The sequence below is a fragment of the Aethalodelphis obliquidens genome, unplaced genomic scaffold (assembly GCF_003676395.1).
Source record: "Aethalodelphis obliquidens isolate GAN/ISIS:26980383/991018 unplaced genomic scaffold, ASM367639v1 scaffold63, whole genome shotgun sequence".
Lineage (NCBI taxonomy): Eukaryota > Metazoa > Chordata > Mammalia > Artiodactyla > Delphinidae > Aethalodelphis > Aethalodelphis obliquidens.
This window is the reverse complement of record NW_020838007.1, coordinates 833804-857557: the sequence shown is the minus strand read 5'-3', so window position 1 is coordinate 857557 and position 23754 is coordinate 833804. Positions and strand designations below refer to the sequence as shown.

The following is a 23754-nucleotide window of genomic DNA, read 5'->3' as shown; positions in this document are numbered from 1 at the left end:
GCTCCGGACGCGCAGGCTCAGCGGCCACGGCTCACAGGCCTAGCCTCTCCGTGGCATGTGGGATCTTCCTGGACCGGGGCACGAACCCACGTCCCCTGCATCAGCAGATGGACTTTCAACCACTGGTTGCCCCAGCATGTATTTAAATTAATTAATTAATTTAAAATTTAAATTTATTTATTTATTTATTTATTTTTGGCTGCCTTGGGCCTTTGCTGCTGTACACAGGCTTTCTCCAGTTGTGAGAATGGGGGCTACTCTTTGTTGTGGTGCGCGGGCTTCTCATTGTGGTGGCTTCTCTTTGTTGTGGAGCACGGGCTGTAGGTGCATGGGCTTCAGTAGTTGTGTCCCACGGGCTCTAGAGTGCAGGCTCAGTAGTTGTGGCACATGGGCTTAGTTGCTCCATGGCATGTGGGATCTTCCCAGACCAGGGCTCAGAACCCGTGTCCCCTGCATTGGCAGGTGGATTCTTAACCACTACGCCACCAGGGAAGTCCCTTCAGTGTGTTTTATAGTTTTCATTGTAGAAGTCTTTCATCTCCTTAGCTAAGTTAATTTCTAAATATTTTAGTCTTTTTGATGCTATTGTAATTGGAATTTTTTTCTTAATTTCAGATTGTTCATTGTTAGTGTGTAGAAATGCAACCGATTTTTGTGTGTTGACTTTGTATCCTCCTACTTTGCTGAATTCATTTATTCTAATAGTGTTTTGGTAGAATCTTTAAGGTGTTCTACAAATAAGATCATATCACCTGGGAACAGAGATAACTTTACTTCTTCCTTTCCAAATGGATACCTTCTATTTCTTTTTTTTGCCTAATTGCTCTGGCTAGAAATTCCAATGCTATGTTGAATAAAAGTGGCAAGAGTGGGTATCCTTGGCTAGTTCCTGATCTTAGAGGAAAAGTTACCATTCTTTCACCATTGAGTGTGATATTTACATTGATTTTTTTGTGTATTAATTTTATGTTGACGTAGTTTCCACTTATTCTTAGTTTATTGAGTGCTTTTACCACGAAAGCGTGTTGAATTTTGTCAAATGCTTTTTTCTGCATCTGTTGACATGATATGGGTTTTTTTGGTTTGTTTGTTTGTTTTTTGCAGTACGTGGGCCTCTCACTGTTGTGGCCTCTCCCGTTTCGGAGCACAGGTTCCGGACGCCCAAGCCCAGTGGCCATGGCTCACGGGCCCAGCTGCTCAGTGGCATGTGGGATCTTCCTGGACTGGGGCATGAACCCATGTCCCCTGCATTGGCAGGTGGACTCCCAACCACTGCGCCACCAGGGAAGCCCCGATCATATGGTTTTTGTCCTTCATTCTGTTCAAGTGGTTTATTGCATTGATCGGTTTTCTTATTGAGCCATCCCTGCATTGCCATAATAGATTCCACTTTTTATAATTGATTTATGTTGTTGTATCATTTATAATGATGTGTAATTCTTCTAATGTGCTGTTGAATTCAGTTTTGCTAGTATTTTGTTGAATTTATTTTTTTAAATTTATTTATGGCTGCATTGGGTCTTCCTTGCTGCGTGTGGGCTTTCTCTAGTAGCAGCGAGTGGGGGCTACTTTTCATTGCGGTGTGCGGGCTTCTCATTGTGGTGGCTTCTCTTTGTTGCAGAGCATAGGCTCTGGGTTCACGGGCTTCAGTAGTTGTGGCTCTTGGGCTCTAGAGCACAGGCTCAGTAGTTGTGGCGCATGGGCTTAGTTGCTCTGTGGCATGTGGGATCTTCCCGGACCTGGGCTCGAACCCATGTCTCTTGCATTGGCAGGTGGATTCTTAACCACTGTGCCACCAGGGAAGTCTGTTGAGGATTTTCATATCAATGTTCATAAGAAGTATTGGTCTATAGTTTTCCTTTCTTGTAGTATCTTTGCCTGGCTTTGGTATCAAGGCAATGAGTTATGAAGTGTTCCTTGCTCTTCAGTTTTTTGGCAGGATTTTTTTTTTTTAACATCTTTATTGGAGCATAATTGCTTTGCAATGGTGTGTTAGTTTCTGCTTTTTAACGAAGTGAATAAGCTATACATATACATATATCCCCATATCTCCTCCCTCTTGCATCTCCTTGCCACCCCTCTGGATGGTTACAAAGCAACGAGCTGATCTCCCTGTGCTATGCGGCTGCTTCCCACTAGCTATCTGTTTTACATGTGGTTGTATTTATAAGTCCGTGCACTCTCTCACTTCGTCCCAGCTTACCCTTCCCCCTCAAGTCCATCCTGTTTTTGGCAGGATTTGATAAGGATTGGTATTAGTTCTTCTTTAAACGTTTGGTAGGATTCACCAGTAAAGCCATCCGGTCCAGGGCTTTTCTTTGTAGGGAGGTTTTTAATTACTGATTCAACCTCCTTGCTAGTTAATTTCTTTTAAAAGAAATATGAATTTATTTTTCTTAACCTGCTTCAGTTTCTCATTATGGCCAACTAGCAGAAAAAGGGCACGGGTGAGAAAGAAGGGGGATGTCCTGGGAGAGAAGCAGTGGGGATGTGTGGGGTGCAGCTGTGGGACCAACACCTGTGTTCCTGTGCGCAGCCTGTGGCCCCTGGAGGGTGGTCCCTACTCCGCTCTGTGCTGCATCTTTGTCCTGTAACCATGGTGGGGACGTGGACTTGCAGAGTTGGCTACACCCAACTGCATGGTTCCAAGTAGGCGGGATCAGCCACAGGGAGGGTCCTTGTGAGTCTGACAGCTGGCTTCTCTGACATTTTCTTGTAACTGAGTGTCATCTTTTTATTTTCCTGATGGGGCTTGTGGGCAGCCATACAGAAAGTTGTCAGGCAGTTGAAAATCCACCTGGGACCGTCACCTGCTCCCTGATCAGAGGCTTTCTTGGTGACTAAACAGCTCTCAGCCGTGGGGTCCGTTCAGGCCCTCACACCCACCTATAATCCCCACCCATGGGATGGTGTCGGCTGGTAGGCTGCTGGGAGACCATCCCCAGGTCAGGGTCCTGCTTGGTTGGGGTCGTGAGGGCCTGCCAGCATTGGGGCCGGACACAGCTGGTCAGGGAAGGCCTGCTGCCGGGGAGGCAGAGCCTTGTGGGCACTGTGACCTTGGGGGTGCGTGCCACCTGGTAGGCGAGCACGCTGATGGCCACATCCAGGGTTTCCCATGTGTCAGACTCCAGAGGAGCCGGGTGCTTCTGGGACACAGTGAAGGATGACATCTGACCAATGTCTCCTCACAGAGCAGCGCCTTAGCTCAGGGCGGCCGCTCACAGGTGCTCCCGGAGTGGTGGAACAAAAGCCTAGGCTGGCACCGCGACCAGGACACCTGGCCCTCCAGGGCCGTGGGGCTCAGTGCAGCTGAGGGTGGAGCTGTCAGACTCTGGGGGGCTGGTGGGCCCTTTCTGGGGGAGGGAATGGCATGTGGGTGATACAGGTTGAAGCTGGGGAGCCTGCTCGGGGGGCCTGGCCCCACAGTCCAGCCGCCCCTCACCACCCCCCACCCCCCTGACGGCTCCCAGTCCCCATTCTGTGAGTTTCCTGCATCCTCTGTGGAGGCCTCAGGCCCTGCTCTGCCCAGACCCTCCCCTGGGAGCCCCATCCTGCTCTCTCTCAGCTTGTCCAGTTCTTCCTAAAATGCCCCCTCCACCGGGCGGCCTTCCTGGGGCTCCTGGCTAACCGCTGACTGCACTTTCTGCCCCTCCCCCTCTTCCCCATAGCACCTACACCTCTGATGTCCCCTCATTCACGTATTTAACCCCGCACTGGATGTCAACCCATGAAGATGACTCTGTGTCTGTTTTTCCCACTGTGCGTCCCCTGTGCGCCTCCTGGGTCGGCAGGAGTATGTATTTCTTAATAAACGATAGCGTTGATGAGCAGTCGGCGCAGTGCACACACAGGCACCGGTCTGCGTGGCACCCCTCATGGCCAGGCCGAGTGGTGCGCAGGGCGGTTTGGTCCCGTGTGATGTGTCCACGGGCTGCCTGCTGCTGCTTCGCTTTCCAGTCCTGCTGTGCCGACGTGGCTCACCAGACACGTGGTTCCTGCTGGGAAGGGCCGGCTCTTCCGATTCTCACCCGCAGACCTGCTTGGTCGCCCAGCAAGGGCGTGGCTTGGAGGTGGGAGTGGCGGGGCCTCGGCTGCAGAGTGGAGTGCCGTGCAGGGGGCCCAGACGTGCAGGACTTCATGCACAGGTCAGGTGGTAGGGCCTCACATTTCTCTGAAGGCATGGACGAGTCCCGATCCGAATCTTAAAAGCCCAGCTGAGCTCCTGGGGACAGTAGCATGAAGGGGCAGGTGCACCGTGGCCTGCTTGGCTGGTAGAGGGCTGGACAGCAGGGGCAGGGGTCTCCACACGATGCCCAGTGAATGCCGCCAGACCCCGAATTGTCCTTCCTGTGAGTCTCTGATGCCCAGTTTCAGAGCAGGCCCAGGTCATCTGTAGGGTGAAAAGTCAGGGTGGGGAGCTCCTGGGGCACAGGCTGTGGCTGCAGGTGGCACGTCTCACAGATGCCTCTGGGGAGCGAGGCGCAGGAACCAGCATGGCCTCTGCTCCCGCCGCCCCCCACCCCCACACGCCCAGGCCCTGCCTGTGCCATGCGGGCTGTGAGTCTGTGAGCGCACATAGCAGATGATTTCAGAGCGGGGCATGTTCCGTGAAGAGACAGAGCAGGGGGGTGGGCGCTGGCTCAGGTGAGGGCTCGGGGATAGTATCTGATGAGTGACCAGTGTTTATCACGTTGTAAAGGTCCAGAGCGGTGCGGTAGAAGGGCAGAGAAGAGGGTACCGGCCAGTGCAGGGAGCGAGGGGGTGGGAACAGGGGCAAGGCGGGACTCAGGTGCCCGGGGCCCTCCCTAGAGGGTGACAGTGCCGGGCCCTGAACCACAGTCTCTCTGGCCGCCCAGGAGGTCTGTGGGGTCAGCCCCGTTTGCGGATAGGGAGTTGCAGCCAGAGGGATAAGGGCAGCCGTCCCACTTCCTTATGGGCCTGGAGGGGGGATGCAGTTCTGCCTGCTCTGACTCGTGTTCCTGGTTCTGGCCCAGCTGAACATCCACGTGGGAAACATCTCCCTGGTGGACCAGTTCGAGTGGGACATGTCAGAGAAGGAGAACTCGCCGGAGAAGTTTGCCCTGAAGCTGTGCTCCGAGCTGGGGCTGGGCGGGGAGTTCGTCACCACCATCGCGTACAGCATCCGGGGACAGCTGAGCTGGCATCAGAAGACCTACGCCTTCAGGTAGGTCTTGGACAGGTGCCTCCTCCTCCTTCTGCAGACCATTCTGGGGACAAGGCTTCCCCCTGTGTGTGGTGATGCCTTTGGGACTTTCTGGAGCCTCATGATGCCGTCTGGCCGAGAGCAGCTTTGCGGGCTCAACGGCCTCTGTTGGCTCCTCCCATCCCCCATCACAGAGGAGGATCTAAGGAGGCGGCGGGTCTGCCCTTCTGTCCTCACCCACTCTGCCGCCAACAGCCCCTGCCGCCCTCACACGCCACCTCCTCCCTGCACTCACCCAGACCCTTCCTCGGTCGGGGTCGTCTGATGGACTGGCACTGAATCTCAAACAAGGCCTACTCCATGCTGCCTTCCCTGGAGGGGAGTCAAGAGGCTGCTTGTTCAGTCAGAGAGCAGGTGGTGGGCGCCCCTGCCGGCTGGACCCGTACTGGGTGCCGCTGTGGAAGAGGGAGTAGCGTTCAGGCTGCTGGGGATGGGGCGGTGGGGGGGGGTAGGGAGTGTAAATATAGCATTTGGTCCAGTGTCATGGGTGCTGGTGGGGGTGGACTGGGGGACAGGGCTTCTCATGACATAGATGTGGCCTTCCTGTTCCTGGTGGCCCTGCCGTGCGGGCCTGGCCGGGGCAGGAGTCGGCGAGCGTTAACCACATAGCAGAGCTCGCCCACCAGCAGGACTGTTTGTCACATCCAGCCCTGTCCCCTGAGCTCCTTTTCCTCTGCGGGATGGGGTGCCAGCGGAGGCGGCGCTGAGTATCTCTGCATCAAAATAGGATGTTAGGATTTATTCTGCTCGTCAAGCTGTCACCGTCCACATTTGGAGGCCATTACTGAGGGACCACCCCTTAAGGTGGTGCAGAGGAGCAAAGATGAAGAGCCTTGAAGAGACGGAACAGCTAAGGGAGCGCATGAGTCTGTTTGTATCAGCTGGTTCCTCCAGAAATCCCACGAGGTAGCCTTCTCAGTTTTCCTGTAGCTCTGAGCAAGAGAGAAGGAATGACCAACACCCGCAGGGCCTCAGGCCCTGGGCGTCCCGGCTGACATAACATGCGTGGCCTCCCATGACCTCCAGCAGCCCCGCTAACTGGGGATCCTGCTCCACAGATGTGGGTACAGGCCCACACTCCACATCCCACAGGAGGTCTGCTCACGGTGTCGCGGTGTGTGTCCACTGACGGCATGCAAGCTGAGGCCGACCGGACTGGGGCCAGTCTGGGGTGGCCCTGCTTCCTAGAGTCAACCCTGAGGTCCTGGGAGTCCCTCATCACCAAATGCTGAGTCAGAGCCCACATCTCACTGGTGTGCAGCAGGGGGACTTGGAGGGTGTCCACACACGAGGCCGCATCCCTCCTGCTCTGATTGCCGGGGCTCCGGGCTGTCGGCAGTGCGACCTGCAGCTCCAGAGCAGGCCCCCGGGGGCCCCGGGGGGTGCAGGTCAGGACTGGAATGGAGTGCTCCCATTTCAGCAGCTAGTTAACACGTTCCGTTGTGTGGGTGGGAATGACTCTGGTACTGAGGATGCAGCTTTCAAATCCTCAGGATCAAAGGCAGGGCCGCCCCACTGGGGACTGTGGTAAGCATGCCCCCTCCACAGCAGCCTGGCCCAGCCAGCTGGGTGGGTGCGGCCTGCCTGGTGGTCTGGAGGCGGCCACAGGCCTCCTTTGGCATCAGGAGGGCTGCTGCACTTCCCCAGCCAACCAGGCTTCGTGGGCTCGCGTGTGCTGGGTCTGGGCTGGGCAGCGGGGTGCTCGGAGAGCTGGCAGGACAGGAAGGGGAGTGCGGGGTCAGGCTTTATCATCCAGGGGCAGGACTGCGGCTAGCAGGGGGCCTGGAACTTTGTCTCCTGACCCACCCTGCGTTCTCCCCTTGCGCTCCCCACACCTCGGGAGCTCCCCGGGAGACCAGTAGCAGCCTTTCCCTGCTGTCCAGCCTCTGCCTGGGGAAAGGAGAGGGGCTCGCCGCATCTCCGGGGCCAGGGCCTGCCTGGCCCACAGAGAGCTGGACGGGGAGCCCCAGCCTGGTTTCTGCTACGCGAAGCCTGGCAGCTGCTGAGTCGCATGACTCCTCAAGGGGACTTTAAGCTCTGGGCCCCGTCACCCCTGTTGGAAGCTCTCTGGATTCCTGTGAGCCAGTGCTGGCTGTCTCCGCCAGACTGAGTCCAGCCTGGTGTCTGGCCGCGGTGCCCTCCTCTGCGACAGTGGAGCAGGCTAGTCACAGGCTAGTGAGCTGGGGCACCAGTGCGGAGAACAGGCAGCGGGCCGGGCAAGCCTGATGTGGGCAGAGGCAGGCAGTGAGCATGAGGGGGACGCGGGCGTGTGGCTGCTAGAGGATAGAGCTGAACCAGAAGGACATACAGATGTCTTGGAACCAGCGGAACGGAGACAAGAGTCAGTGACGAGGGGGCAGGGCTCCCCAGGGGAGGGCTGGGCAGAGGGTGTGAGGGTGTCAGACGGTCACCGAGACTATGAGGGGGGTGGCATCCTGCAGAGTTCCTCTACCTCCTCCAGGCCAGCCCTCCGCCCTGGCTGGGGACACAGGGGAGAACCAGTGCGCTGTCCAGCAGAGGAGGTGCGAGTGCCTGGCCACCGAGGCCAGAGGGTGTGGGCCAGGGAGGAGGCAGCGGGTGGCCAGGGCAGGAGCGGCTGGAGGAAGCTGGGGACAGGCAAAGGGTCAGAGAGCCTGGCAGCTGTGCCCGGTGGGGGACAGAGGCATTGTCACTGGAACAGCCTCAGGGTTGGGAGGCACCAGGGTCGTTGTGGACTGGCTGACCAGAGCCACCAGAAGAGGTTAGTCCTGGGGCTCCAGCCCCTGCGCTGGCCCCATGGCCGGGCTGGCCGGCTTGTTTTCGTTCACCACCTAGAGTGTCGACTCAGTGAGTTTTTGTGTGTTTGCACAGTTCCACAGTCCTGGGCAACCGCTGATCTACTTCCCGTCTGTAGATATGCCTGTTCTGAATACTTAACGTAAATAGAATCATATAACATATGGTTTTTTGTGGCCAGCTTCTTAGCATAATGTTTTCAGGGTTCGTCCATGTGGAGCCTGTATCAGAACTTCATTCCTTTTTGTGGCTGAATAATATTCCATCATATAGACAGACCATACTTTATTTATCCAGTCATCAGTTGATGGTCATTTGGGTTTTGTTAACTTTTGGCTGTTAAGAGTAATGCTACCGTGAACATTTGTGCACAAGGTTTTGTTTGAACACCTATTTTCAGTTCTCTTGGGTATGTACCTAGGGGTGGAATTACTGAGTCACGTGGTAGCTCTGTTTAGCGTTTGGAGGAACCACTAGACTTGTTTTCAAAGCAGCTGCGCGGTTTTACATTCTCTCCAGCAGACCAAGGGCTCCAGTTTCTCCACGTCCTCGCCAGCCTTTGTTATCTGACTTTGATCCTAGCCACCCTAGTGGCATCTCCGTGTGGTTTGATTTGCATTTCCCAATGGCTGATGGTGTTGAGCATATTTTCATGTGCTGTTGGACGTGTGTATATCTTCTTTAGACGAAAGGTCATTCAAGTCTTTTGTGTTTTAATTGGGTTATTTGGTTTTATTATTTAGTTGTAAGAGTTCATTATATATCCTAGCTACAGGTCCCTTATCACATACATGATTTGCAATATTCTCTCCCTTTTTGTGGGTTTATGTTTCACTTTCGTGACAGTGTCATTTCAGGCACAAAAGTTAAAATTCTTTTTTTTTGATGTGGACCATTGTTTTAACGTCTTTATTGAATTCATTACAATATTGCTTCTGTTTTGTTTTGGTTTTTTGGCGAGAGGCATGTGGGATTTCAGCTCCCCGACCAGGGATTGAACCTGCACCCACTGCATTGGAAGGCGAAGTCTTAACCACTGGAAGGGTTAAGGGAAGTCCCACAAAAGTTTTAAATTTTGATGATGTCCAGTTTATCTATTTTTTCTTTTGTTGCTTGTGCTTTTGGTGTCATACCTAAGAAACAGTGGCCTGATCCAGGCTCCTGTCCCAGCACCATTTGTTGGAAAGACTGCTCTGTCCCCATTGAGTGGGTTTGGCCCCTTATCCAAAGTTAGTTGATCATAAACAGGAGGGCAACGTCGAGTTTTGCCCCCTCCTCCCAGCTGAGGAGCTGTGGGCAGGTTGCTCACCATCGCAGCCTTGTTCTCCTCTACCAAGCGGGCACAGTCATGCTTCTCAGCTGGCCTCTTGTACCTCGTGAGGTCATAAAAGTGAGGTCACATCGAAGATGAACGTCCAGGTCCTCTGCCTCCTCAGCCATGGCCTCCCTGCCTGGACACCGCAGGTCGTGGGAACATCAGGGTCCCAGGTGGCCTTGAGGCCCGGGAAGCACAGTCCCCTCAGAGGGGATTCTGAGGGCGTCAGGGCGGCTCTGCTCGCATGTCTCCTGCAACACCTATGGGGCCTGCTGGCTCCAGGCCCATCCTTCCGTGCCTGGCTCAAGCAGTTCTTATTTTAGAACAAACCCACTAGGGTGGAATCTTCCCAGAGCCACGGGGAGGTAAACACAGGGGCCTCCAGGACCCACGCTCCAGCTCTTGTTTAAGAGGAAAACATGTTTGGCTCCCCTCCGCGTGGGCTTGGCGACTTTCATGTTTCCCCTTCCTGAGGAAGGCGGCTGGGAGCCCTCGAGGTGAGGAATGATGTTTGGGTCTTTGGCCGGATGGTTTTGGGATTGCCAAACCGCCACCCGGCTGGGGAGCAGCTGTCAGGAGCAGCCGAGGAGGGGCGGCCCAGCCACAGGCCTCTGAGTCACCAGCACCAGCTCCAGCTCCGGGCCTCATGGGCATGGACCCCACGGGCCAAGCTGTGGCAGCAAGAGGCGAGCCCCACTTCTGTAGGGGAGCAGGGCAGTCCTGGGCTGTGCCCCGTGCGCCTGCGGTCCCTGAGACTCCAGGCCGAGGGGCAGCATGAGGGGGGTGGGCGGGGGCTGTGGGAGTGGCACCCGGCCCTCACATAGTGGACGTACTTTGGATGTTTAGTAATAGTGATCCTCTAAAAGCCCTCACAGCAAGGACATTGTCCCCACTTTCGAGATGAGGTGTTTAGACCAAGGCCAGGGGCCTGTTTTCTTCTGTGCCATCATCCACCGGGCACCTCCCTGGGGCCCCCCTGCTCTCCCTCCTCCAGAGCTGACTCTACAGGGCTCTGGGTAGATGGGAGCAGGGCTCGGGCTGTGCTGAGGCTCACCGGGCAGCCTGGGCTTGGCCCTCCTGGCAAAGGTGGCAGCTCGGTCAGGCACCCCCAGCCTTGGTGGCCTCGCTGAGGCTGACCCCCCAACCGCTGAGTCCACTTAGCCAGAGGGTGTGCAGATGGCCCTCAGCTGGAGTCGGAGACGTTTCTGAGAGACCCCAAGGTGGAGAAGTCAGGGGTCGTGGGTTCTGGGCCCCATGACGGGCTGAGGAGCTGTGTGTGGGACCATCAGGGGCAGTGGCCTTCAGTGAGCGGCATCTGGACTCCTGGGTGGACTCCTTTGGTTTCCTTTTTCGTGGACGCTGAGCGAGGCGGACGGCCCTCCCCCTCCCCACAGGTGCAGTGGGAACAGCTGGCCCTGCAACGCTGTCCTATGGACCCTTCCCCAGCATGCAGACCTGGAGTCGCTGTCGTGGTGTCCACTGGGCCGCAGCACCCCCACCGCCCTGTTGGGGGCCAGGCACAGACACCAGGCTCCAGCGTTCCAGCTGCCCGTGGGGCGTGGACAGTGCTTTCTGGAGCTTCTCCGGCTGCTGCTCTGTGAACTGTCTACTTCCTCCTGTCTTCCACAGTGAGAACCCCTTGCCCACGGTGGAGATTGCCATCCGGAACACAGGCGATGCTGATCAGTGGTGCCCGCTGCTGGAGACCCTAACAGATGCTGAGATGGAGAAGAAGATCCGCGACCAGGACAGGAACACAAGGTGCCTCCCCAGCCCCATTTTCAGGCAGGACAGGACCGTCGCCTTTCCCGAGACCCAGCAGGCCCCTGGATGATGAGTCCCAGTCTAGTCCTGCAGGGGACAAGAGTAGCCCTTGGGTCGGTCTGACCACAGCCTAGACCAGGTTTCGGGACCCCTGGAGAGGTGGGTGGGACAGAGGGCAGCTTCAGGGCCCCAAGTAGCAGGCCAAGGCTGAGGGAGGGGCTGGGGATCCCACCTACCACATCCTGTCTCTGCCCCTTCCCCTGGCTGCCCTAGAGATCCCTGGTGGAGGGGCAGCTGCCCAGGGTCACCGCCCTCTCCCCTCCTGCAGGCGGATGAGGCGTCTGGCCAACACTGCCCCGGCCTGGTAACCACCCAGTGGTGCTTGGCTCCCACGGAGCATCTGGAAGAATGGACCGTCTCCCCTCCATCTTCTGGCAAGGAGGGGGCAGCCCAGCCATCCTGAGGAGCATGGGGCAGGGGCCTCCTGGTCATCCACCCCAGGGTACACATTCCTTTTGCTGAGCTCCAGTCCCTACCGCCCGTCTCTGGTCAGGAAGAAGCCTCGTTTTGGGTTGTGTTTTGTTTTTGTATAGGAGCCCCAGGCAGGGCAAGCAACATTTTTTAAATAAAAGGCGACAGGTCCTGTTTCGTTTCTTCAAAGTGGTGGCATAAAAACAAGAATGGGGGAGAGCACATGTGGTCAGGACATGTGGTCGAGGCTGCGGGCAGGACCCTCACCCTCCTCTGCCTCATGTCCCCAGCTGAGCCTTAGCAGGACCGTGGCTCTATTCTCAGCCCTGCAAGGCCCTGACTCAGAGCAGTTTTGATTCCCCTTGGCCCCGGCATCCCACCCACCTGTGTTCGGCAAGTCCTTGCAGTCCCAGAGGGATGAGGAGGTGGTGAGGCTCAGCAGGCAGGGCTGCTTGCCCCATCAGCCACAGCCCCGCCCCCAGCCAGGCGCATGCTTCTCTGGTCCTTGGAGAGGCCCCGTCTTGTGTGGTCGTTGAGGGCGTGTTGCCAGCCCGGGTGCCTGTGCCCAGCTGTTCAGCTCCAGCAGGTGTGCACTGCTCTCGCCACACCTCCTAGCACCTCACACATAACAGGTGGACTGGGCCCCATCTCCACCCCCAGCTGATGCTGTGGCCAGGCCAGCCCCTCCCTCCGCGCAGGTTGTGAGGAGTAACAGGAGCAGTACACCCAACCTGGCACCAACTCGAAGAGTGATGCAGCTCTGCATCCTCTTCTGTAATGTGGAAGGGTCCCCACTCTGCCTGGGATGTGGGACCCAGGAGGATGGCACATGGGGGCCTCCTCACTGGGCCAGGCACCACAGGGTGACCCAGGCACAGCTACAGTCTAACTGAAGACCATGGACCCAGACCCCGCACCTTCAGTTACTGGCAGGGCTGAGGGTCAGGACTGCTCTGCTCCCCGGAGCATGGCTGGGGCCCCATGGCACCCGGTACCCAGCCCAAGCCCCATACTGGGCAGGGGCAGAGTTCTGAAGGTTCTTGCTGTGAGATGTGGGGTGAGATGGGCCTGGTGTCTGGGCTGGGGCGGGGGTGGTGGTGGGCCTCGTGAGCACGTCCTAAGAATTTGTACTCCAGCCACTGCCCTTCATCCAGGAGTGGAACTTGCTGGACCCCAAGCAAGGAGACAGCTGGGCTTCACTGGAAGGCCCTGAACAAAGAGGAAGGCTCCAGGCCCAGCTGGCTTTGGAGACAAGTGGGCTCCACTGCTGAGGTGTGTGTTCAGGCTTGGGAGGTGGCCCAAGCCCCCAGCTGGTGGGTGGAACACACCCTGCCTGCCTCAGCCCACTGGCCAGGCTGGCCACCTGCCCACTGCTGCTCCAAAGGTTTCACTACAATGTCAAGGTCCAATTCCATGGCGAATACTTCTGTCATCTGTGAACGTGACAGCTGGTGGCTGGAGGAGCCCTCGTGCTGGTGACGATCCAGGAATAAACCATGGGGACTGGTCATCTGATGCAGGTGAGCTGTGGGCCAGAGGAGGCTTCCGCGTCCTCAGTTGAAAATGGCAGGGGCAGAGCTTCCCAGAGGTCTCTGCCTCAGCCGTTGGACTCTGCTAAGGTGACACTTAAGGCTTTGGGGTCACAGAAAGGGCCTGCCCCCTTTCTGCATCTGGCCCCGTGGGTACTTAGCCAGTCCTTTAGCTGCTTAGCTGGAAAATGAGGCAAAGCTCCCCTTGTGGGTTGCTGGTGAGGGACAGGAGGGGCCTAGGGAGGCATCAGCTTGAGGGCCCCTCGGGCAGCAGCCACCACAGAATGGGCTCAGCATGGCCAGCTAGCCCAGTCCTGGCCCCGCCACCAAGATCTGACACCCCTCACTGAAGGCTGATTGAGGCACAGTCAGGGTGGGGATGAGAGCTCAAAGTTCTGCTGGGCAATTGTGGGTAGGTTCTGGACCCTCTCTGGGCCTCCCATCCTACCACCTGCTCTTGGTCTGAGAGAGCAGGTCAGGCTTGGTGGCCCTTGGTCAAGGCCAGCAGCACCTACCCTGCATGGAAAGGTGTGGCCGACTGAGGCAGGAGGGCCAGTGCTGTGTGTGAAGAGGATGCAGGTCATTGTTTATTCGGGTGGGCCCTGGGCATGGCCCAGCCTCCAGGACAGGTAGCTGTGCTACAAGCCAGGGTTGTGGGGGGAATGCAGTCCTGCCAGAGGCCAGGAAGATGGGCCCCTGGGACTGGCCCTGGCCTTGGGTGGGGTCACTGCTGCAGGGGTCCTGGCTGCTCCTCAGGGAGGGGCAGGTAATTGGGGTCCTCCTCTGGGGCATCCAGTAACAGCTTCCTGTGGGGAGGGGCCCACGCTGAGCTTCAGCCAACAGGGGTTCCCCCATGGGGTAGGGAACCATCTGGGGGGGAGTAGGGAGGGCTGTCATCTTAGCACTCACAGGAAGCCAGGGGTCAGCAGCAGCCTCTTGCCGCCAGGCTGGTTGGGGAAGACATCCTCCAGGAAATAGTAGATGTGGCCCACAACGATCCCTGTGGGAGAGCCACCAACTGCTGAAGCCACCCTCCACAGCCCAGAGCCCACGGCCAGTGCAGCCCTGAAGGCCCCAGAGCACGGGTGACCAATGTCCTACACAGACTGCCAGCCCAGGGTGGGGCCAGGATTGGCCCAGAAGAGGGCAGGTCCTGGGAGGGGGTCAGGCCTGAGAACATGGGAGGAATGGGAGCCATGAAGCAGGAACTCTGACCCACCCATCCCCACCTGGGTCAGAACCTACACAAGCATCAGCAAGCAGGTGAGGCCTGAAGAAGTAAAACCAATAGGCTGGCTTGTTTGAGGGGCTGGAAGAACAGGGTAGCCGTGAGGGCAGGAAGAGGCAGTGGGGACAGATGAGAGGTCCAGGGCAGGTGGACGGGGGGCTCTGGCCAAGCAGACCCTCAGGTCCCTGACAGCCTGCTTGGGGAAGGCTGGATGGGCAGCAGGCTCACCCAGGAGGTCCACGAGGATTGAGTTGCCCAGCAGCATTGAGAAGCCCATGAGCGCCCAGGGCAGGAATGGCGCCTGGAAGGTGAGGAGGCCGAAGAAGTTGACCCTCACCCGGGGGCTGCGGCGGCTCCATACGTATACCAGCATGGCTGTGAGGGCCTGGCCCAGGAAGAAGAGGCTGCCCAGGAGCCCCAGCAGCTGGGCCAGAGTCAAGGCCTCATGCTCTGCCCAGGGCCCCTCTGACTTCCTAAACCCCTGGAACCCTCCTGCTGGCTGGTTTCCCTTCCCAATCTAAGGCCACATTGTGGCCTCCAGGGGCCACCTGATCTGCACTGCCTCTCCACCTCACCCCAGGCTCCACTACTGGTCATCCTGGCCCCAGTTCCTCCTGGATACTGGCATTCAGGGCTCAGAGCCCCGGGTACCCCACCGTGTGGCATTTTGGGTACAGCACTGGACCTAGCCCTGGCACCTGGAGCTGAGCACGCGATGCACGCTCAATACAGCCTAAACTGTTGGAAGCGACTCTGTCCCTCTCCAGCCGGCGCTCAAGCCGGGCCCCAGGGCCAGCACAGGCTGGGCCCAGAGGTTTCAGAGCCCGGAAGGATACGATCATAAGGACACCCCCGAAGAGAAACATGAAGACGAAGTCGGCCGTGCGGCCGCGGAAGGAACCCTCCTCCAGCAGACGGCAGTAGCGAAACCTGCGGCGTCCGTATAGGAAGTGCCTCCCAGCGGAGCTCAGTTTCCCCGCTCCCGCTGCCCCACCCCCACCCCCGCCTCCCAGGCCCGCGGAGGATACACGAAGAGCATGTTGAAGAAGAAGCTGAATCCCAGGGGCCCGAAGAAGAGGAAGTTGGTGACGAGCCTCCAGACCTGCATGGGGGCGGGCGGTCAGGCGCGGGGCGGGCGGGGCTGGGCTAGCAGGTGCAAGGGGCGGGGCGGCCTCACCTGGAACTTCCGGAACACGAGGTGCGGATTAAAGTAGAGCTGGAAAGGGCTGAGGAGTTCCAGCTGCTGCGGAACCAGGGGGCGTCAGGAACTGCCCCCCGGCGGGGGTGGGGGGGGGGGGGGGGGGGGGGGTGGTCCAACCGTAACCATGGCAACCCCAGGGCTGTAACCATGGCGATACCCGCCCGCCCGGCTCACCACGGCGGCGGTGGTGAGGACGCAGGCTGCGGTGTAGGTCCGCGTCACCGCCGGCACCTGCAGGAACTCGGTCGCCATCCCCTGCCACGCCATTGAACCTTCTCAGGAACGCGTGGCCCCACCGCCGAGCGCTCTTAACCTGCCTCCAAACCCCGCCTTCCTGTCTTCGACCAATCCTCATCTGAGGTGCAGCGCGCCCGGGCTAGAGGGAGGGGTGTTGGGACAGGTAACCAATAGGAGGAGGAAGCAGGAAGCCTGGGGCAGGATGGGGGCGTGGGCGGGTCGGGACTCGTGGCCAATGAGCAAGCCCCACGGTTGAGCACGTGGCGCTTGTTGTGGTGACTGCGGCTGCGGCGCGGGAGAATATGTGGCCAATGAGGAACAGGGCACTTAGCGGCAAACTAGGGGAGGACCAATAGCGAGGACCCACGAGCCACCCTGGGGGCGAGGCTAGGAGTGCTTGCTCGAGGAGGCCCCGGGAGACTAAAGGGCGGGGCCACGCGGGGCGTGGGCGGGGCGGAACCCGGAGCTCGGGCGCCCTGATATGTCGATCCACCTGGCTTGGCCGGCGACCCGGGCCGTCCTTCTTCCCTCGGAACAAGAGCAGCGAAGGAGGCGCTCAGCCGCGAGTCCAAATCCCCCCGCACGTCCAGGCCCTGCTGAAACTGCCGGCTCCTTGGGAAGCCCCACGAAGGCCGCCGGAGGAGGGGCCAGGCTCGGGACTTGCAGCCCCGGTGACGAGGCAGGCTGGAGAGGACCTTGTTATTTTGATGGAAAAGGGAAACTCCATTTATTCATTCTAATGAACAAAGTCAATCATTTATTGAGCACCGACCATGTGCCAGGCACTGTTCTGGATGCTGAAGACACAAAGGCCAACAAAAGATGCCATTCCCTCCTGCCCTCCTGGTGTAGCCAAGGAGACAGGCTGTCATGGTCTTGTGCTAAGATGAGAGATAGTGTTTGCAGGACAGCGCGCTAACGGAAATATCAGCCAAGTGGAGACTGGAGGGTTGGGTAGTGTGCCCCATGCCAGGTGGGGTGATCTGAGAATCCTCTGTGAAGAGGTGATGTTTGATTGTCACTGCTGTGAGCACAGTAGACTGCCAGAGGAATCGGTGAGCAAGGGATGATGCAAGGGACGCTGGTGGCTTGGGCAGGGTGGAGCCTGGAAGGCCAGGAGGGGCGGGATGTGGTTTGCCAGCAGACTAGACAGAGCTGTGAGAGAGGAGTCAAGCGTGACTTTGAGGCCTGAGCTGCAGGGTGGATGGAAGGCGGTGGCCTTTACTGAGCTGGAGAATGCTTGGGAGAAAGGCAGGCAGATGGAGAGTCCTGTTCTGGCCTCACTGAGTTTGGGGCATCTGTATGACATCCGTGTGGAAAAACCCAAGTGTGGTGTTGGAGGAGATGTCAGGCAGGCTGTCCAAGTGTGGGTAGCAGCCTTCATTAGACCAATGACATTTGTAGCCTTGGGCCTGCGTGAGATGCCCAAGGGGCGAGGCCAGGCCTGGGCAGCTCGACCTTCATTAGTTAGAGAGAGAAGGCAGACAGCCAGGGAAGCAGGGAGACCAGGGAGGCTGCAGCAGAACCAGGAAAAGGCTGCAGGGACAAGGTAGTGAGAAGCCCTGGGAGTCATGGCCTGGGAAGCCACGCCAAGGTCCCTGGATAATGGCGGCCATGAGGGAGAGGAAGGTGCCCGGACCTTTACCAGGAGCTCAACTTTGGACTCGAGTGTGGCAGGTGAGGGAAGCCCTGCGCTGGACCCTGAGTCCCCCAGGGAGACTGGAGTGGGGAGAACCAGCCAAGATACCTTGTTATTTTGGTGGAAAAGAGAAACTCCATTTCAGGTGGATCCGAGGAGGGCTAAGAGGGGTCCCCTGGGGAGTGGCACCTGGAGGCCCACTTGGGAGGGGCGGGGAGGGAGAGGCTGGGAGCACGAAGGAGGTGTGCATTGGGTTCAGGAGTGAGGAGAGGTCAGTCTGATACAGCAGGAGTTGGACCAAGGGCTGAGAGGCTGGTGGGAGCAAGCTGATAAGGCCCCCTCAGACAGCCTCCATTTTCCAGCAAAGCAGATCTAGGTCACGTTCGAGGTGACACCGTCGGAGCAGATCCCACCCAGGTGGGATCCCACCCAGGTGGAGGTGCGGCTGCAGGGCTGGGATCCAGGGCCTCAGACATCAGGGCGGGCGCCTGCCAGGCTTGAAGGAGCCAGCGAGGGTGTCGGGTTTCCTGTCTGCACGGGGAAGGGGAGGCATTCCTGCCTCCGGGCCCTCAGCAAGCAGGCACTGGCTGGCCCTCCGCTCAGGGTCAGGCTGGGACTAACGGAGGGGCCGTCATGTGATAGGGGTGTCTGTCTCTCCCCTTCGATGGGGCTGATAAGGCAGGAGCCGGGTTTGGGGCTGGAGAAGCACATTCCTGGGAGACAGAGCCCAGGGTGGGGGCGGGACATGCTGGGAGCAGCTGCGGGGTTCTACTGCACATCTTCCCTTCTCAGGCCCAGGGTACGCTCAGGTGGGGATTGAGGCCCCTAGGAGGCAGAGCAGGGCCTGGGGCAGACTGTCATCACCAGTCCAGGCTTTCACGTCCAGTGTCAGGCGCAGGACAGGCCACTCGAGAGGCACCGGGCCCGCTGCTCCGACCCCTGGCACCTCCAGACAGTTAATTACAGAGAGAAGGCCTGGGTGAGCCAGGCAGGCGGGGTGCTGGATGCTAATGGCTGTGTAGCCATCTGTCTGTCCTGAGCAGCAGGGCAGCAGGCCTGCCCGAGGGGCCGCCTCCTCTTTCCTGGGCTGAGGACTATGGCAGGAGGCGGGCCTGTGGCGAGGTGAAGATGGGCCTGCTCTCCAAGCCACCTCGCTGGCCTCAGGACCCTGCCTGCTACCGAGCAAGGAGCCCAGGTCTGGGGACAGGTGCCCAGGTCCGGGGACATCCGAAGACCTCTGATTTCTCTGTCCAGGCTCTCCAGTGCCTACAGGCAGGACAGCACCTGCTGCGTGCCCATCAAGCTGGCCTTCTTCCTCACAGGGCTCGTACACCAGGAGAGACCCTCATGAGACCCCAATGACAACCCCAAACCCTGGAGCCAACCCTGACTCCCACTCCCCGGCCCCACAGGGAACCCTCCAGTCCTTTCCCCACCTCTTATTCAGCATCCCTCTCCTGGGACAGCCCAGATCTGACTTATTCAGTCACTCATTTCCCTCCCTACCAGCCTAGATGTTCTGTTAAAAGGAGAGGGAGAGAGGGTGATAGAAATGCCTCCTACTCCAGGAAGCCCTCCCTGAAGGGACCAGAGCTCACCTACCTTCTGTTAGGGCCCCACACACTCAAATTTTAGATGTATTTTATTCCGAAAGCAGCACGTGCCCAGGGTAACAGCTGGCAAGAAGCAGAAACAAGGTGAGTGCTGGAGGCACTGTGTCTTCCTGTGGATAACATGTGGCACCCCTCGCGGGGCCTTTCCTCAGGGGCTGCGAGCCCAGTGCCCACCCCCTCCCAGCATATGGACTACGCCCCCAACTGCTGTGGGTGGGTCTCACTGCAGCTCCAGCCAGTGCCCCCAGGAGCAGCTGCGTCCCCGGTGGCCCTTCCTGTCTGGGTCATGGGATATTTTTAGCACTGAGTCCGGAACTCACTCGGCAGCAGCTGCTCGTGACCGGAGCATAAGAACAACAAACCGTCCAGGTGGGCTATGTCAGGCCTGCCCGGCAGAGGGGGCGACTTGGGCCTGGCCTTCTGAGCCTGGTAGCAGAATCGACTTTCCAGGAATTTGAGGGTCTCTGGGTGGGCTGGGGAGGGAGGAGGCAGTCAGGATAGAGGAAGAGTAAGCATTAGCCAGGCCCGACAGGAGAGCAGCTTGTGCAAATGTCTTGAGATGGCATGGAGGGACAGAGGCAGGGAAGGAGCTGCATATGATGAGAGACTGGCTGACAGGCCCTGTAGGTGATGGTCTCTGTCCCAAGGGCAGTGAAGAGCCCCAGGTGAGGTTAGGATCAGATGGCGGCTCTTTGGAGAAAGCAGGGGTCAGAGGGGAAGATGGCTGCGGCCTGCAGTGGTGGGCACGTGACAGCGAGGGTGACAGGGTCAAGGAGGCGGAAGGCATAGACCTTAGTGAGTGCTTGGCGAGGGGGCTGAGATGTAGGGGAGGGCCAGGTTTGGGAGGGAGAGCCCCTGTTGGTTTGGGACAGGCCGAGTTAGGGGTCCCGGGGGGACAGGACCGCTCAGGGAAGCCCTCCCTGGCCTCCCCAGCCCTGCCTTCCCAGCTCCTTTCCTTCACCCTTCTCCAGCTGTGGTTCAGAGACAAAAACCTCTCTGCCACCTCTGGGCTCCTGCCATGTCTCTGACAGGCGACTCTGCTCGTTGGATGCTCCCCTACTGAGTAGCTGGGGTGTGGGACTCCCCGCCTGGACCCCGGTTTCTCTATCTCTGACCCTCAGTGGCTGGATGAGATGGTCCCTCCCCAGCCCCAGCTGCCAGGCCAGCCTGACCTTCAATGCCCGGCTGTCATGACCCTCATCAGTTGCCCCTCATTCCACTCACTGCTGTGGCCACTACCTGACCATCAAAGCCGCCTCCAGCCAGAGCCCCAGAGCAGCTGGCGGCGCCCCCCCCCCGCCCCCTCCACCTCAGCTATTTTCGAGCTCAGTGTGGCTGTGGGGTTGTGTTTTGGAAGAAAATTATCTGCTTGGCTGAATCAGCCAAATGGCAGGGCCGGGGATGCGAGTTCATGGAGATACAGTGAAAAGACTGTGTGGTCCCACACGGGTCTGCTGCCCACCTGCACACCCGGGGATGCACGTGGGATCCGGTCCGTGTGGAACCTGAGGCCACACTGTCCCACGGTCTTCCTACCCATAGCCTGCCTGCCAGATCATCAGGCAGTTCCCATCTGTGGTCTGGCAAGGACCTGGAAGGACAGGGGCCACCACTCTGGGAGCCCTGCCCAGAAAGTGACTGAGTGCTCAGAGCAGGTGGATGGAGAAGCTCAGAAAGGCCCTGGGCTCTCCCATCTCCCACCTGGCTTATACCCCCGACACCCCTGCCAAGCAGCCCAAGCCCTGCTCACATACCGGGGAGGTTGAGCCCCAGGCCAGGTGCTCGCTCAGACCCTGGGACAGGAACCCTGCGTCCTTGTACCCCTCCACCCCACCCCCCGCCCCAGATACCACCACAAGCCCCGCCTCCACATTTCACTCAAGATGTTCTCCCAGCCTCGCATGCCCTTCACCTGTGTGAGGTATTAGGGCCTCTTTAAGAAAACAAATGCAAAATTACAAGTCCAAGATTAGGTACAAAAGTACCTCATTTGTTTAGAATGAGGACACGAACAAAACAAGCAACAAGTTCACAAAAGGTAACAAGTAGCACTCAATATCAAACCCAGGAAAAATCCCCTCCCCGGTCAGAAGCTGTGCCTGTGTCAGGCGGGGGCTGGTGAAAGAAGCAGCGGGCGTTAACCAGGCCCCTGGGGAAACTGAGGCTGGGATGTGGGGAGGGCATGGGGAAGGGGTGAGGGTGGGCCCAGGAAGGGGTGGGCTGCCTGTTCAGCTCCATCCCAAACCTGCACCAGGTGGCCCAGCCACAGGGGACTGGCCACCACTTTGGTGTCCTCCCCTCTTCCCCCACCATGGGCCCTGCTGGGAGGGGGCCTCCCCCACCAGGGAATGCAGGCGTCAGCACTTCAGACTCTGTCTAACCGCCATCCCCACCCCCGCCTCCCACCCTTCCCCTCCAGATGTGGGCACAGCTGTATTTTTAGAACAGCTAACCCCGAGGACATTCTTTGCTTCTAATTAAGATGGCTTTAAACCTCCTATCCGCAATCAGCTCTACTGTTCAGTCCTCAGATATCAAAGGGTGGCCAGGAGGGGCTTCTCGGCTGGTTGTTGCTTGGGGTTTCTTCTTTCTTTCTTAGTTTTGAATCGTTAAGTTGGAAATGTGACCCAGAACTGGAGTGGATGCCAGCTCTGAGGAGGAGGGAGAAGCTGGATTTGGGGTAGAGCCTGCAGGGGCTGCCCCTAGGCCTTGCCCTCCACACTCAGTCAGGCTGCAGCCCCTCATGTTCACCTACCCACAGGCAGGGTCTGTCTGGAGATCAAGAGAGGGCACAGTACCTGCCCTTAGGATGCTCAGTGCGGGCAGTCAACAGACACACCTGGGGCCTGAGGGTGCAGTGCCTGTGCAGGGGGCAGGTCAGTTGTCATGATGTCCCCATTTTACAGGTGAGCAAATGGAGCCTGGAGAGAGGAAGTACATGTTGGGACTGCAGGTACCCCATTGGTATCAGCTGCAGCCAGGCCTGTGGCCGGCCTGCTGTGCTTGGTGATGGCTCACTGCCCACCCTGACAGCCTGGTGCCCAAGGTCAGCTGGCCTCTGAACTCCAGCCAGTGCCTCCTTGGGAGGCTCCTGGTGTAGAGTAGAGTTGCCAGTCCAAGTGGGAGGAACAGGGAAGGCCTTGAACCACTCCCCAGCCCTTCCTGGAAAGCACAGCTGACAGATGAGGACGCTGAGGTCAGAGGGGAGGCAGTCGGGTCAAAGCAGGTCAGTCCACCCACCACCCACCCGGTGATGGATGCCCAGCTGATGGGCTGAAGGAGAGACCAGGGACCATCGGGGCCAGCCTGAGCCCAGGCTCCAGGGGTTAGGCCACCATCCAGACTCCTGTCCCACCCTTCATGGAGCAGAGAGGGGAGGCACACAGCGAGGCAGAGGCAGCGTGGGCTGGGTGTCAGACCGCCGAACTCCCGACCAAGACCCTACCCCCCCCACCCAGCCCCCGGCGGGGCGCGGTCTGGGTGCGCAGGACTAAGGAAACGAAATCACCTGGGGCTCGTGGAACAGGGGACGCCCGGGATCGGCCAGGACTCGGCGCCCAGGGACCGTGGGGGCAGCTCCCCCCGGAGTTCCCCGCACCTGGCGGGGCCCTGGCTCAGGCCTCTTGGTTTCCCTGCCACCGCGGAGCCCCGAGAGGTCTGACGACCCGCCGCGCCAACTCCCGAAGCGCGGGCTTTGTCGCCCCCTCGCGGCCGGAGCCGGTCTCGGCAGCGGGGACGGATCCCGGCAACTGGCGGGGGCGGCCTGGGAGGGCTAAATGGGGTCTGGAGGCCTAATCCGGGAGGCCTAATCCGGGGGTCAGCGGAGTCCCCGGGCCCGGGTAACAGTGGAGGCACCTTCTGGAGCGGGCTCGGGTCGACGAGGCGGCCTCGCCGCTTCTGCGGGGGTAGGAGCAGCCGGGGGCTCGGTGGAGCGCAGACCCGGTGGAGCCCTCCAGCCAGCTTTGCGGTATCGATTACCTTCGGTGCGAGCCGCTGTGTTCCCTGCCTCCCGCGGAGTGCCGGGGTGGATCCCCCTACTCCCCCCTCGCCGCCAGCTCTGGGCCTCAGTTTCCCCATCTGCAGAGTGACAGGCTCCGGAGTGTAGGAGGGAGCGTGGGTCGTGGCTCCCATGGCGGGGGAGGGGCGTCACCACCCACGTTGGCCTCCCTCCCGGAGCTCCTGAGCACTGGTGACTGAAAGCAGGCCACCCCTCCTCCCTTGACCCTGTTGCAGGAAAAATAGACATGAGAATTTTCTGATAAACAAGGAAAATAAGGAAACAATGAACAGACTGGGGAAACAATATAAACAGGCCTGAAAGAGTTAAGTAATCTTGGTTATTCTTTAGCTATTACTACTAACAAACACTTGTAGCTGGACTTGTCCTTCACAAAGCTGATTACTCTCTGACTCCGTACAAATTACCCTTTGCACCTGGCCTTTCTTCTCCCCCTACACTCCCTTGTAGCACTCTTCATTTCAGAAAGAAGGTCACCAGCCGATAACTTCAGGGACGCCAGACCTGGTTGCTGAGCCGCCTGATGCCAGCTTTGGCCATGAATTTGCAGAAGAAAAGAAATGCAAGACCTTCACTACTTTTGATCCTTATCATATACCCGGGACTGCGAGCCCCACATATAAAATCTTCTCCGATTCCCCGAGGAGGGGGACACAGTTCTTGAGGCACTAGCCTACTGTCTTCCCCTCTTGCCTGGCAAAAGGAATAAAGCTACTCTGTTCTATTTCCTCCAAACTCTG

The 23754-nt window shown here is 58.7% G+C and overlaps 2 protein-coding genes across 6 annotated transcripts in view; one reads left to right on the top strand and one right to left on the bottom strand.

Moving 5' to 3' along the window:
• SMARCB1 (SWI/SNF related BAF chromatin remodeling complex subunit B1) overlaps positions 1-11732 on the top strand; it is a 27252-nt gene extending 15520 nt beyond the window's left edge. Inside the window, exons 7-9 of one of the 2 annotated variants that reach the window (XM_027088775.1) lie at positions 4995-5185; positions 10944-11075; positions 11407-11732. In XM_027088775.1, the coding sequence (XP_026944576.1) occupies positions 4995-5185; positions 10944-11075; positions 11407-11446 (363 nt within the window). In that variant the 3' untranslated portion in view covers positions 11447-11732. The remainder of the gene's footprint in view (positions 1-4994; positions 5186-10943; positions 11076-11406) is intronic. The other variant, XM_027088774.1, reaches the window with a different exon arrangement.
• On the bottom strand, positions 11059-15879 carry DERL3 (derlin 3). Of its 4 annotated transcripts, none has more exons than XM_027088777.1 (8): positions 15682-15839; positions 15484-15546; positions 15335-15408; positions 15143-15236; positions 14535-14730; positions 13988-14078; positions 13594-13884; positions 11059-11165 (listed from the first exon to the last, which is right to left on the bottom strand). In XM_027088777.1, exons 1-7 carry the CDS (start codon positions 15772-15774, stop codon positions 13803-13805), a joined length of 693 nt encoding a protein of 230 aa, XP_026944578.1. In that variant the 5' UTR covers positions 15775-15839; the 3' UTR covers positions 11059-11165; positions 13594-13802. The 4 variants fall into 4 exon arrangements, with proteins under 4 accessions (XP_026944578.1, XP_026944577.1, XP_026944580.1 ...); XM_027088776.1 differs by having other exon boundaries at positions 15484-15549; positions 15682-15836; XM_027088779.1 differs by lacking the exon at positions 15484-15546 and having other exon boundaries at positions 15682-15837.
• Between the last annotated feature and the right edge of the window lie 7875 nt (positions 15880-23754).

Excerpts from the sequence above, each read along its gene's own strand:
- DERL3 (XM_027088776.1), bottom strand. The coding sequence starts at position 15,774 with ATGGCGTGGCAGGGGATGGCGACCGAGTTCCTGCAGGTGCCGGCGGTG. Across the intron at positions 15,237-15,334 it reads TTCTTCAACATGCTCTTCGT|GTTTCGCTACTGCCGTCTGC; the intron begins GTATCCTCCGCG and ends CGGACGCCGCAG. Across the intron at positions 14,731-15,142 it reads TCGGGGGTGTCCTTATGATC|CTGCTGGGGCTCCTGGGCAG; the intron begins GTATCCTTCCGG and ends ACTCTGGCCCAG.